This window comes from Centroberyx affinis, unplaced genomic scaffold (assembly GCF_046629955.1).
Source record: "Centroberyx affinis isolate AG114_WGS23_722 - 3 ecotype Tasmania unplaced genomic scaffold, CSIRO-AGI_Caff_v1 ptg000080l_1, whole genome shotgun sequence".
NCBI lineage: Eukaryota > Metazoa > Chordata > Actinopteri > Beryciformes > Berycidae > Centroberyx > Centroberyx affinis.
In genome coordinates, this window is record NW_027278789.1 from 5,001 (window position 1) to 20,000 (window position 15,000).

Here is a 15,000-nt window from a genome sequence, read left to right on the forward strand (position 1 = left end):
GTTTTCCAGCTGCAGCTCCTCTGCTGCTGCAGACTCCGGCTTGTCTGTCGGCCAGAAGCGAATCCTCGGCCACCGCTACACCTCCTCCCACCCAGAGAGCTGCTTCTCCCCCCTGCCCTCCACCAGTCACCCCCTCCGGCACCACTCCGACAGACACAACCTGGACTACCGGCACCACTCCGGCCGAGGATCATCCCCGGCGACGTCCCGAGCCGCCGGCCTCCAGCCGGAGGAGCCGCCGTCAGACGGCTCCAAGCCCAGACCCGGGCTCCTGGGCTGGGCGGAGCCCCGGCCGGGCCCGGGGGAGGGGGCGGCTCGTTTCTGGAGCTCCGGTGCAGAAGCAGCTGAGGAAGAGGCTGCGGTACCAGAGCCAGCCAGCGGGGGCAGCAGTGAGGCGCAGGAGGACAGCACTCCCTCTGTCTACGACAACCTGGACAGAGCCTCTCTGCACCAGAGGATGGAGAACGTCACAAGTGGCCATTTTGAAGCCTCAGGAGGACATTTTGAAGCCTCAGGAGGACTTTTTGAAGCCTCAGGAGGACATTTTTCCACTGCGGCAGGAAGCCATCTTGGAACTCCTGAAGAGGGGGCGGAGCTAGAGGAGGTGGGGCAGACAGCCGACTCCTCCTCTTCCTGGTCCTCCTGTGAGATACTCCCATTAGATGTGAGCAAACGTCAGGGCGACGGCACCGTTGTGGGCGGGGCTAGTCCTGTCTTGTCACCAAGGAGATCGACAAGGTTTCCCTCAAATCGGGGATCAGAGGACGACAACGATGATGACGATGATGGCGATGATGATGATGATGAAGATGACGATGAGGATGACAACAACGATGATGATGATGATGATGATGAAGATGACATCCGCCACCCCACCTCCCCAGCCTCCTGCTCCGTGCCCAGTGACGACCCTCTCAGTACGGGCAGCTCGGAGGTGTTCCTCCCCTCCGGACCTCCAGACCTCCAGGAGCCTCAGCCTCAGCCGCAGCCCGGCGACGCTCACGGTCTCCTGGCCGAGCTCCGGCAGCAGATGGCCAGGCAGGAGGCCGAGTACCAGGCCAGGATACAGAGGTGAGACGCAGAGAGAGGTGGAGGGGGGGAGGGGGTTCCATCCTCTTCAACCATGGTCTGCACTACAAAACAACATATCCATTACTTTAGTGTTGAGTTTGAAAATCCTACTTTTGAAAAGACCTAATAATTTAATGTTTAATGTTTAATGTAATGTTAATGTTTTTTTGGTAACTTGTTTCCAATGCAATTCACCTAGTTTGAAGTATTTTCATACTAGATCTTCTAAGTCTTTTGTAAACGTTACATTGAAGCTAGCTAGTTTTCTTTTTTTTCTTTGTTTAGTTGTACTATGGAGGTTTAAAGGAATAGTTCACCCAAAAACACTGGTGAAGTTTGTAAGTCAATATAACGCACAGCAAGTTAGCTGTAGCATAGCGTTAGCCTTCTTCAAAACTCCAACAAGTGGTCTCCAAAGAGTTCGAAAAAGGGCAGAATCCAAGTGTTCTGAAGCCGTCTCATTATCTCCTACATCTGAACTGAAGTTTCACAGGTGCAACATGCAGCTGCTCTATGTTAAAAGCCTGTATATATATTTCAATCAGGAGAGACTAGGCTGAATGCTCAAATGAAAAACTTTATTCAGAAGCGAAACATGATGGAAACTTTGGCGTAAGCGTTAGGATTTAGGAAGTACATCCGTGGATAGACATAGGAATTAGGAAGCCCCGCCCCCCCGGGGAGTTCCTCTGAAGCCTGGACCCTGGTGGTGACGGGGTGGAATGACAGCAGCATACAGCGTAGATCTGTGAGTAGCACGATAGCATTGTAGGTGACGTGTCCCGTCACTTTTTTATATCAAGGACCTTAATTTAGTCCACATTAGAGCCGCAGACCCCCATTTGATGAGATGTTGTCTCTCGGACCCAAATCCGAGAATACTTTTGTCAGATATGATTTTGTCCAGAATCCCATGACTATCTGTATTGTAGGCAGAGAGATAACAGAGAAACTTTGATCAAAACTAATTGCGTTAACTTCTTATAAATGAAATAATGCTGAAGTTTAATAATTCATCAATTTGCTGGGGACCCCCTGGAACCCCCTCAAGGACCCCTGGTGGTCCCCGGACCCCACGTTGAGAACCACTGACTTAGATGATTGGCTCTCTGAAAAAGATAGGGAAGTGACGGCTAAAGGCTCATTTATGCTCCCTTTACGTACGAAAATAAATTTGTCCGTTTCAAACGATGTAACCGTCACTGTCCACATACTTCCATGCGTCCTTTACGTTGGCATGGATGTTAAGCAATACATCCACTAGAGGGCAGTAGAGACTCAAAAGTTTCTGTCCACTGTCGCCATGTCCAATCTCCTCCCAGCTGTTCTGTATCAATTTTGTATCGATCAGTTTGTCCCTGTGTCCGGGCGAGGTGACATCATAGCTATGTTTATAATTTCTCACCAACTCGCACAACCTCTCCTCAAAGAGTTCCGCCATTTTTTAAATGTCTTCGTCGTGTCTCGCTGGTCTCGCTTGAACTGTTGGCTGCACTGCCCCCACGATTTCCGGTGGTACTGCTCCGTTTCGTCCGTATCCGTAAGCTTTCAGAAAACTTGCACAAATACGTACAAAATGAACGCAGAGTACGGACTGAAGGCTCCGTCCGTATCTGTATACGTATTTAACGTTGAGCATAATTGAGCCTTAACTCTGATTGGTTCTCTGGAAAAGGGGGGAAAGTGTTCGCGAACTCTGATTGGGTAAAGAGAAAGCATGAATGAAGGTGGGGGAGAGGTGGGTGGATTTAAGAAAAGGCTAAAGGCTAAAGACCCAGCTCTTTAGCGAATACCTCCTTTCATAAAAACAAAAAACAAAAAAAAACAAAAAAAACAAACAAAAAAAAATTTTGATGCCCTCTATGCATTACCTCATAGCACTGCCTTGTAGCACTCCCTTGTAGCACCTATGTCCTGTTGGACCAGAACTTAGCTTGTTGCACTGTCTCGTAGCACCTTTGTCCTGTTGGACCAGAACTTAGCTCTATAGCGCTTACTCTCGTTGTTCTCTCCTATCTAGAAACTTGCTTGTGTTGTATGCAAATTTCATGTGTAAGTCGCTTTGGATAAAAGCGTCTGCCAAATGTGAAATTGTAATTGTAAATTGTAATTTAGGGTAGTCTTCCTGATTGAAGTCTGTGTGTGTGTGCTGCAGGCTGCAGCGCTGTAACGAGACCCTGCAGGACCAGGTCTCGGTGCTGCGGGTCAGCCTGGAGCAGCAGAAGCGTTGCCACAGCGTCGCCGAAATCAAGATCCGCAACGTGGAGCGAGCCAGAGCCGACGCCGACCGCCGCAACGCCACGCTGCAGAGAGAGATGGAGCTGTTCTTCCAGATGTACGGAGAGATCAGCGGAGGAGAAGGAGGGAGGAAGAGAGAGCGCATGGTACAGAGCCTCTGATGGAGGGAGGGATGGAAACGTAGAAGGATAGAAGGATAGGGGGATGGGAGGAGAAGTTCTTCAAGATGTTTGGAGAGATCAGGAGGAGAGAGGAAGGGAGAGTTTACTGTACAGAACTTCTAATGGATGGATGGATACAGGGGTGGATGGGTGGATGGATGGATGGATGGATGGATGGATGGGTGGATGGATACAGGGGTGGATGGGTGGATGGATGGATGGATGGATGGGTGGATGGATGGATGGATGGATGGGTGGATGGATGGGTGAATGGATGAATGATGGATGGATAGATGGATGGATGGATGGATGGATGGGTGAATGGATGATAGATGGATGGATGGATGGGTGGATGGATGGATGGATGGGTGGATGGATGGGTGAATGGATGAATGATGGATGGATAGATGGATGGATGGATGGATGGATGGGTGGGTGGATGGATGGATGGATGGATGGATGGGTGGATGGATGGATGGATGGATGGATGGGTGGGTGGATGGGTGAATGGATGGATGGATGGATGGGTGGATGGGTGGATGGATGGATGGATGGATGGATGGATACAGGGGTGGATGGGTGGATGGATGGATGGATGGATGGGTGGATGGATGGATGGATGGATGGGTGGATGGATGGGTGAATGGATGAATGATGGATGGATAGATGGATGGATGGATGGATGGATGGGTGAATGGATGATAGATGGATGGATGGATGGGTGGATGGATGGATGGATGGGTGGATGGATGGGTGAATGGATGAATGATGGATGGATAGATGGATGGATGGATGGATGGATGGGTGGGTGGATGGATGGATGGATGGATGGATGGGTGGATGGATGGATGGATGGGTGGGTGGATGGGTGAATGGATGAATGATGGATGGATAGATGGATGGATGGATGGATGGATGGGTGGGTGGATGGATGGATGGATGGATGGATGGGTGGATGGATGGATGGATGGATGGGTGGGTGGATGGGTGAATGGATGGATGGATGGATGGGTGGATGGGTGAACAGAGAGAGGGATAGAGAGGCAGTAAAAGAAGAGCTGAGAGAAGATGTTCTCATGTACAGGCTGATGTGAAGATCCAATATTCACATGAGATTCAACACTTTGAATTTAACAATAAGGAACTTCCTCTAAAACTGGAATGCATCAAACTGTGAAGGAAGACAGGAGATCCACCATGTTGGTTCATGCAGCCTGTCGGCGGTCAGTCTGGAGGCCTGTTCTATTCTAAAAGCCAGTTAGACTGGTAGTAAGGTGAAAATAGCTTGAAAAGAACATTGTAAACCACATTGGACCGTGTATAAATAAGTTAATGTCCTACCATGAAGAAAATGTGATAAATTGAAGGTGCTGTGTGTTTTTACCAGTCAGTCCCAGGCTGCATGGTTCCTCCATGGTTTCCAGAGGAAGCCAGGACACTTTGACTTCGCTGAATAGTATTGGACACTGGATGGACTCTTCTAACCTGACGCACCAGATGGTTTGTTACACAGAACCATCTGGGAAGTCGTCCTTGGAAACTGTTTGGAAAAGGGCAGGCACTTTCAAAAAATATTTGGCAGGTGATTGGATGAACCATCTGTCTATCGCCGTCTATCACAGGCTAACTTCAACCAATCAGATCGACGAACCATATAAACAAACTCTTGCCGAAGCCGGTCGGGAGAAGAGCGAAAACATCTTTTCCATCCAGAAAAGCCTTCAGTGCCGTTCTTTGCTCTTCTTTCAGTGAAGAAATCCTCTCCAGTTCAGAAATAACTGATGTTACAGCAGCATCTACGCAGCCTCTTTAGGAGCCGCCATTGTTGTGAACGAACAGTCGCTTCTCGCTGTCGTCACACCTAAGCCCCGCCCCCAGCTGCCCTCACAGGACGCTGATTGGTCCTCACCGCTGTGGTTCAGCCACAAAGCATAACTTGAAGCCTGGCAAGATGGATTCTCGCGTGATCGTGATCTTGCGAATCCAGCTGCCTCACAAGGTAAGGACTCTTCTGTCTGTTCGGTAAAGTCTGGTTTCCACCATCCCTGCCGTGTTGGACTGGTCAATTGGAGCAACTTACACTGGGACATTTGTGTTTTCTCTGCTTAAACACATTTCAGTCACCAAACTGCGTCTTTCCAGAAGGCCGGTGTGTTGCCACGGTGTTTCCTGTACATGGTGAGAAGAAGAAGAAGAGTCTAACAGACATGAACAAGGGTCTAAACATCACTGAATCATTTCTGAGCAAGAAAGATCTAGTGGAATACTTAAGGTGTAAAGATCAAGACGGAAACTTGGAAAACTTAAATGCTGTGTTCCAGAGATGTCAGAAAATCAGAAACTCTGACTTCATACTAGGAAAAACATGATGGAATGACCATTTAAATCACAGTTCCAAGTAGGAAAATCAGGCAAAATTTCTCAGTTGCTTATCGGACTCATGTCAATATGGCGCCATTCACTGTAAATGCTATACAGCATTATTGTTTATAATCCTCAAAATACACTGAAGTTTGATTTTTAGCATCACAACACCTTAAATCCATCAAAACACCAGTGTGGTAAATGATTAAACATATACATTTGACATCTAAATTTGCACTTACAGTTGCTAACGTTTTATACTAACTAAATTTCATTGAGATAACACTAGCTGTTGCATGGGGAACAGTATTTTACGTTAGACAAATAAAACCTTGCAGGTGTCTGTGTTTCTGCCCTGGCTTCTTCCAGCTGGACTCCTGGAACACACCGAGGTTCAATTTAAGAGCCGGGAATTTCCGACTGTTCTGCTGCCTGAGATCTGGGAAATTAAGAAATTTATGGGAAATTAAATCTTGTGAAAAAAAAAATCAAAAAAACCAATGGGGTGAACTAATTTCACTTGAGTCCAATGCAAATGAAGCATAAATCAAGCAACTTTAAGTTGATATTAGTGGAGCGATCTGTTTTATTTCAAGACATTGTAACTTGTTTCAAGAGGATTCCTGATACAAGTGGATTTATCTTCCTGGTATCCGATTGTTTTTCACTTTCTATAATAAAAAAATAAGACACCGAGTCAGTAAATGACTTGTTTTTCGAGGGCATGCTCTGCAGGGACTAGAGGGACTTGCTATATTGAAATCCTACAGACTGGAATGCTGTTCAGGACTAAAGCCGGACCCCCTCAGGAGCAGGATGGATGAGGAATGGAGATTTTCTCAAGGCTGAATGCAACCAGCAGGGATGCAGCTGTCACTTTCCCTCCATGCTGAACACAAGTCCACAATACCCACAATACCCCTCTGCCTCTGTCTGTCACTCTGAGGGGAACAAACATGGAGACGCACACCAGTCCAGTTCAGTCCAGTCCAGTCCAGTCCAGTGACTCTTCATGAAGACGACGCCTCTTTATCCAAACGCTTCCTCTGACGTTTTACCAGATCAATGAAATTAATCTTATCTTTCCACAGATAATTTGAATGCCTAATCTTTTCAGTCTCTTTGCCCGTACTGAATATGCATGTGTCCACAGAATATAATCCATTACAGATCACCTGCCTCCAATGGTAATCTGTTAAGTAAACTGCTCAGGATCAGAAATGTAATCTGATTGATTTCAATTACCTTTGCATTGTTTTTCCTTCGAAATCTGTGAAATCCTTCTGTTGTCTTTCATCCTCTGTGGATCTGGAGAGGACGACCAATAGGATGCAACGCTCTGGATGATGACAGAGGAGCAACAAACCAAAATCAGCCAATCAGAGGGCTTGAGAAATACATCTTTATTATGCCTTTGATTTTGATAAATGATGAGTAACAGTCTGTTCACATTCTTTCTCATCTTACTTGCACACATTTATACACACACACATACACACACACACACACAGTTACTCCTTTGTATAATATTTAACATCCAAATCTGATCTTCTGAATTTTTATTTGGTTTATTTCTAGTATATTGCCTGATATAATATTGTATAAATAAAGATGATTACAGTTTTATCACTGGATGGAGGGTTGATGCCCTCTAGTGGCCAGAATGAACTACAGATCAACAGAGAATATTTATATGGAAATAAAACAACAGACTTAACCAATTTACACTGCAATGGTCTCATTTTTCTACAGCCATTAAACTATCAAAATAAATTTGAGAATGATATATTGAGGTTGATACTCATAGGCTTTAATGTCAGGTGTAAATATAATCCAGATATGAGAGGCATGTTAGCGTGTGTTAAAGTCTGCAGAAATAATAAAGCACTGAATCTTGTTCTGTGATGAGAATTGAACATTTATTCTCAAATTTCCAACAGGTTTGACCAAAAAAAAACCAAACAAAAAAAACAACATGTACAGAGACAGTGAGTCAGCTGTAAACACAGAGCAAATCTCTTCAAATGAGCGATAGAAAACCTGCTGAACAGGATCAGTCAGACATGTTACATGGTTCAGTCAGTTTGTATCACAGGCTCACAGTAGAGTATAGAGAACAAGATTGAAATGTGATGCTTCAGTCAGGAGTGATGTGAAGGGGGACAGCATCGACACTTTAACACAAATCATAAAACACTTCCTCTAAGTTAATTATAAAATGAAGGGACACGAGTGGAAAGAAGATCGGGGGAGGGGGGATTGCATCTCACTTCTTTACACAAAACGCTCCCAAAACAGTCATTTAGCACATCTCCACTGTTAGACATGAAGTGGCAGGAGAGACCGTTCTCCATACTTCAGTATCCGGCTGCAGACAGAATCATTTCACCCAGGATGAACTCTCTCTCTGCCCCCCTTCAGTCAGCACCCACGACAGCAGCGTGACTCTGAACCGCTACACAGGAACTCAGGTTTAAACCACGTTACACCCGACTAACAGCAGGGCTGAAGCCACCGCATGGTTACAGTTACACATGGCGAATGACTCGAGGTCTTTTATTTTGAAATTTCCACTCCACTGATGGACACAAGTGAAGACCAAGTGGAAGTGAACATGGAAAGTCTTACCAGCAGTAGATTGTTCCCATATAATAATAATAATAGTAGAAATTATAATAACAGATAGTTTCCATATCATGTTTTCTAATCCTACAACAAGCCGGATTATTGAAAATTCATTTTTAAAACGAGGTTTCTGCAGGAAACTGACAATGTGCAACAGTCACACCAACATCAGAAACAGGATTTCTTCATATTTCACGACTGATAAAGACCGGCAGACATGTTGACCGACTCACACAATGACATCTGTTAGTAATACAAGTTTTAAGCCTCGTCTTAAATCTTTGTTCACATTTTTTCTTTCTTCATTAAGAAACCTGCAAGGCGATGTAACTGTGTATTGAAGTGGAAACTAATTCACTTTAATTACAATTTTGATTTAGCCATAAAAGTGCTCCAAAAAAATCTTAAACCCCTCGGGGTCTCAGTGTGTGAGCCGAGTCTTTTTCACATGCAGCCCGGGTTTCAAGTCACATAATAAATGTGCGTTGTTTTTTTTTTGTTTTTTTTTCCACTTCTATTCTCAAGGGAACAACAGCTGTTGCTACGGTAACAGATAATAAACATCTAAACAATTAAAACAACATTAATAAAAAAGTAACGAGTGGAACGTTCCAGCGAGCAGGAGCCAGCCAACAACTTCAAAACTTCCTGAGAGAGAAAACTTTTTAAAAATGTTTTCTTCAATATTTTTTGTTCGGTTGATTCACTGAGAATCGACCCGGTGATTCACTTCGTATCAAACGAAGTTAAAAGGATTTCTTCGGATTCTTCTGTCCACTAGTTAGCTTTCCCAGCCTGCTTAGTGAAATGCCCCTTTAAGAAAACCAAAGGTTTTTAAAGACAAACAGGACGCAGAAACCACCGACACACCAAACTACTGACTGAAACACAGAGGAATGTTTCATTTTTAAATCCACCGTGGAACTTGAGGGTTTTGGCGGTGCTATCCCAGCATGCCCTCAATACCGTCTCTGTTAGCGTCCATTCACACTCTGGCTAGTGACGGCCATTTTGCACTAGCCCAGTCTGAAATCTACTAGCCACAGCCTGGCAGACTGGTGAAGCGTTCATCCCTAAATCTAGAGTTAGTTTGCTGTATTCTGTACAGATGGGTTTTGCACTTTAGAATCGACATGGCTAGATAAAATACAAAATAGACTCGAGACTCGGTTCACTGAGGATCTAAACATTTAAGGGACGAGTCTTTTACCGCTGTGACTTCAAGTGGCACCGAAGGATTCTGGGTACTCAGTCTGTCACAGAGGTGTACAGTTAGTAGTTAGTTAAGTGTTACAGATAAACTGAATGTCAAATAAAGAGAAAACTAAATGCTACTGACACAAATACTGGAGAGACAGACAGACAGACAGACAGACAGACAGACAGACAGACAGACAGACAGACAGACAGACAGACAGGGTAGGTGTAGTGCAACGGTGAGGAGCGGCATCCAAAACAAACACATACACACATCGGAAACATGTTCAAATCATGTTTCACATTAAACACACACATTCCTACAGGACTGGTTCTGGGGCGGGCTGGGATAATTAAAGTGCTTTTACACAGCATGCTGTTAAACCAGGATTATCATTATCTCCCTATCAGCACCCTCTGCTGATTTTACTTCTAGTTCTCTCCTCCTGAGGCCGAGCTGCACCCAGGGTCAGATCAGGTACCTCACTTCAGACTGAGCCTGTGCTAATGCTATGCTAGCCCATGGTTAAGAGTTAGCCAAAGGTTAATATCGCGTAGCCACTCCTCCGTGTCAAACAAACGGAGGTCTGGAGAAATTCAACAGTTGGATAGAAAAGGGCGGAGCTTCTGTGGGTCCTCCAAACCGCTTCAAACCAATAAAACTGCACTAAGGTGAAGCCTGGCGCCGGTGTTTCTACCGGACAGACAGACAAACCAGAGGTGTCGTTTCTGTTCTCCAGACCTCTGTGAGTTTGAGACGGAGGTCTGACGACGCAACATTATCCAGAGGTTAAAGGGTTAAGGATAAGAGCAACGTGAAGAGTTTTTACCGCCATGCTACACAGGAAATGTCTCAAAGCAGCGCAGATCTCCAGAACTTTTCAATAATTACTGATGTCCTGCAACATCCATAGATTTCATGATCAGGACCCTGAACTGTGAACTGAACTGAGGAAATACAGTGAGAGAACTCTGCATCTCCTTTCAGCAACTGGAAACTCATTTTTATAATCTTGAATGTAACCTGTAATTTATTATTGTATAGTCAGTATGCTGGCAGCCTGTCTGCACTGCCTCAAGTCATGCCTGTGTATCACTGCCTGGGAGAAAGTACTGGGACCATGTGAATGTTGGAGTTGCTTGGTTTCCCAGAGCAACGTGAACACAAGGCTCCTGGTCACCGATTGGTTCCCACTGGAGCAGGATGTGATGTTCGGTCTAGAAGCCGGAGGGCGTCAGGACGTTCATGTCTCTGGGTTTCAGTTTGTGGGCTCGCGCTCCCTGCCTCCGGCCCTCCACCGTGGGAATCTCCATCTTGGGCGGGGCTACCTTCTGAGCGGAGGGGTCGTCGGCCAATCGCGTGGCCTGGGCCTTCATCACCTCCATGGGGGTCGGCTTCTGGGCGCCGCGGTACGCCTGCAGCGCAAAGCCTGCTGGGAAAGAAAAAGGGCAGGAATTGTGTCAACTTCCATGAAGGAATTGTAAAAAGCGCTCAAACTGAGGATTCAAATAGTAAATCAAACTTGTCGCAATTTAAAGAGAAAACAGACGGGTTTGCCAGGCAGACTGACCTCCACATCAACACCTCCACAACTCAGGTGATGGACATAAACACCACACCCCCGGCACCAGTTTTAATAAACGGTGACCCACTTGAGGCAGCCTCATCAGCGAGGACAGAAGGACTCAGAAAGACATCAAGACAAGATTGGGGAAAGCCTGGGGTGCTTTCTCCCAACTCCCAACATCTGGAAGGCTAAGTAATACAGCATAAGAACTAAGGTCCACCTCTACAATAGCGATGTGAAGTCCATCTTACTGTGTGGGTCTGAGTGCCGGCGGGTTTCAAACCGACATGAAAAGGATCGAGACGTTCCATAGTGGATGCCTCAGAAGAATACACTGCATCTTCTGGCCTAAAAACATCACACCATCCTAGAACTCTACAGGAAGACCAAAAGCCAGAACATCACCAATACAATAAAACAAAGACGACTGCGACGGCTGGGCCAGGTCCTTCGAATGGAGCAGGATCGCATCCTCAAAACTGCTTTGACATGGACTCTTCCGGGCAAAAGAAAACCTGGACGGCCTAAAATGAGCTGGAGCAGAACTGACGGACGAGCTTTCCAAGTTGAACCTGTCTTGGGTCGAGGCTCATCATGATGCCGAGGACAGGAGACGGTGACAGGAGCTCATTGTAGCCTTGTGTGCCACAGGGGACGAAGGGGATTGAGTTAAGTAAGGTAAGTAAATAAAGTTTGCAGGTCATTTATTAGCTAGAGATAACTTACAGAGATAACAAATTGCATCTGTTCTGCAAAGGTTCTGCAGAGGTTCTGTTTAGACTTCCATGAAATCTGGTTGACATTTAGGCTTTGGGGCCAACGATCAACTGATCAGATATTGGTGGTGATCTGGGGCCGGATTCACAAAACCTTCTTAAGAAAAAAAAATCTTCTCAAGTGCCACATTTTTATTAACTTTAGTCTTAAGAAAAAAACTTAGGAATAAATGGTATTCTTGAAATGAAAGTTCTCAAATTTGTTCTTGATTTTTTTCTTAACTTTAAGACGGCCCTTCACCTGTCTTAAAACTCCTACAGTGAAAAGGTAAGCCTCTAATATCATATATTTAAACACATTTTAGACAAGTAGGTTATAGTTCAAAGTCTTCATAGGTTCCCCTACACCTAACATTAAGATGAACATTTATTGTAAAGCTTTATTTGGTGTAGGGCCAGGTAGGCCTCTGTCTCATGTCTGTTGGAAATAAGCTGCAGATTTTACAGTTACCAACAGCAACCAATGTTTAAATCTTTGCTCTAGTTGCTCTAAATAGGTTTTTACCCAATTGTTTTGTAGATGGAAGCACTTTGGGTTGCCTCCTAGCCTTGTCTCCTAGCCTCCTAGCCTCGTCTCCTAGCCTCAATGGTAGTAAGCCTAAAGTTTATTAACCAGAATTAATTCAGGCCCAATTTTGAGAAGTTCTTAAATTGGAAATTAAAGAAATTCCTAGGAAATTAGACTGTTATAAGAAAATATTGAGGAATTGCACTTGCGAGCCTTCTTCAGAACTTCCTAAATTTTCCTCTTATGTCATTTCTTAAGATCTATCTCTAACACATTGGTGAATCCGGCACCTGGATGTGGGATTATTGTCTTTTATCCATAACTATCAAGAAACTAACAAGAAATCAATCGACATCTAATATTACATAACACTGTTTAGCTGTGAATCCATTCCATCCAGTGTCAATCTAAACATTCAGAAAGACTGACAAACAAATGTGTTCAACTTTTTTGCATTACCTACCCAAAGTCATCCTGGAATACGATTTTAACTCTCCAAGTCAGAGTGAACCGTCCCACAGGAGGAAATCTAAAGGCTGCTTGCCGGAGTCCGTCTTGCTGAGGACTGGAGGACTGTCAGCTCTGTGTTCGCTGCAGAGCTCAGTGTTTACCGCCAGTCTGAAGGTCAGTCGTCACTTTTTAAAGCGAGCGATGCACGTCACTGTTCATACTGGACAGAAAACAAAATCACCTTCAACCAAGTTTCTGAGTTGTTTTTTTAAGTTTCTAAACCAGTCCAAAGAGCAGGAGACTGAGGGAGAGTTCAACATCCAGCAGGTTCTGATCGGTTTTGAACTCCGCAGCGTTTCCTCCTCCAGTTCAGTTGGTTTGTCCAGGTGAGAACGATGACCTTTGACCTCTGGTGGCACCAAATAACAACAGCGAGAGTCTCAAGTCCTCTAACAAGAGAACTGCGGTGCGGTTCCTTAATCCGACCAACTACAGGAAACCGCCCCGAAACACAAGGCATTATGGGTAGAACGAGACTGATGCGGTTCCTCATGCTTGGAAAGCCTAGCAGAAAAAAAATGGACTGATGCTCATATTCAGCTATTATGTGTTCTTAACTGGTATGAACACCACAGAAGAAGAGACAGACAGGTCCATCATGCTGAGATAAAGTTACAAGAACTGGAATCAGATTTATTTTGTTTTGCTTTTTCACTCCATGGACCCGTCTTAACTCAGTTTTATTCTAGTGACCATGTGAGATTTTTTTTAGGTCAAATATCAGCAGAGCAGAGAGTCGTATTCCTGGCTTCACTGTAGATGGGGAGGTCAAGCTACTGAAAAGTATGATAAAAAAAAACTAGAAATAACCGCCTCGCGGTTGTATGCCTCTGCCAATAAACTTTGTTTTATCATTGCAAGGACAGTCTTTATTTATTGAACATATATAATTAATGTGATTATTAGGTCAACTTAAAGGATTTTGGTGTCTGCAAAAGTAAGTGACAGCACTTCCACCGTTTCTGTAGAATGACCCAAGATCGTTTTCTCAGCTACAGTGGTAAGCAAAACATTATGATGTCACAGTGAAGTTGACCTTTGAACTTTTGGATATAAAATGTCATCACTTCATCATTTATCCTATTAGACATTTGTGTGAAATTTTGTCATAATTCCCGTATGAATTCTTGAGTTATGGCCAAAACATCTTTTGTGATGTCACAGTGACCTTGACCTTTGACCACCAAAATCTAATCAGTTCATCCTTGAGTCCAAGTGGATGTTTGTGCCAAATTTTGAAGAAATTCCTTCAAGGCGTTCCTGAGATATCGCGTTCATGAGACCCGACAACATAACACCTCCGGCCTCGGCACAGAGGCAAAAAAAGCCAAATTCATTTTTTGAAAATATTGGTGTATTGAGGTATTTCCCATGTTGTTGGGGAGAACCTATAACCCTCGGAAGGAAGAGTAGGTTTTCCAAAACAGAGTGCAGGTCGGAAAGAGAAGAAATCTCAGCAGCTGGTGAGATAATCATTGAGTCACGGTATTGATCAGATAGATATATTGATGGTCATTTTGGGCCATGGGACAGTAAGAAATATTATTTGCACCTTTGCTCAGCTCCATCTCCTCCTGAACGTCCGGCTGTTTACCTGTTGTGGGGTCTGATCCCAGGTCAGAGGTCGACTTCTGGACGAGCGGCCGCGGCCCGAAAACACTCCAGCGCTCAACCACACCTCCTCCTGCTCCTGCTCCTGCTCCTGCTCCTCCTCCACCTCCTCCACCTCCTCCACCTCCTCCTCCTCCTGATGCTGCTGCGTCTCCTCCTCCCAGGTCCACACTGGTGTTAGAGCTCACACTCAGCTCTGAACCTGTACTGTTCAACCAGCTCCTGCACACACACACACACCACACACACACACACACGTTTACAGACCAGACTGTGTACAGACTTTATATACTGGTGTTTCTCCTTTTTCTTGGCGGGGTGGAAAAGCTTTGAAACAGGATGTGAACCACGGGACAACTAAAACTCTTCAC

At 44.9% G+C, this 15,000-nt stretch overlaps 2 protein-coding genes across 2 annotated transcripts in view; one reads left to right on the forward strand and one right to left on the reverse strand.

The window, feature by feature from the left end:
• LOC139646013 (rho GTPase-activating protein 24) overlaps nt 1–3,576 on the forward strand; it is a gene marked incomplete at its 5' end in the record, with an annotated part of 8,417 nt that extends 4,841 nt beyond the window's left edge. Inside the window, 2 exons of the mRNA XM_071521913.1 lie at nt 1–1,071; nt 3,227–3,576. The exon at nt 1–1,071 is cut by the window's left edge and continues 6 nt beyond it. Coding sequence (XP_071378014.1) covers nt 1–1,071; nt 3,227–3,470 — 1,315 coding nt within the window. The remainder of the gene's footprint in view (nt 1,072–3,226) is intronic.
• Nucleotides 3,577–7,740: 4,164 nt separating this feature from the next.
• LOC139646004 (putative monooxygenase p33MONOX) overlaps nt 7,741–15,000 on the reverse strand; it is a gene marked incomplete at its 5' end in the record, with an annotated part of 8,861 nt that continues 1,601 nt past the window's right edge. The window contains 2 exons of the mRNA XM_071521901.1: nt 7,741–11,086; nt 14,613–14,851. Coding sequence (XP_071378002.1) covers nt 10,875–11,086; nt 14,613–14,851 — 451 coding nt within the window. The remainder of the gene's footprint in view (nt 11,087–14,612; nt 14,852–15,000) is intronic.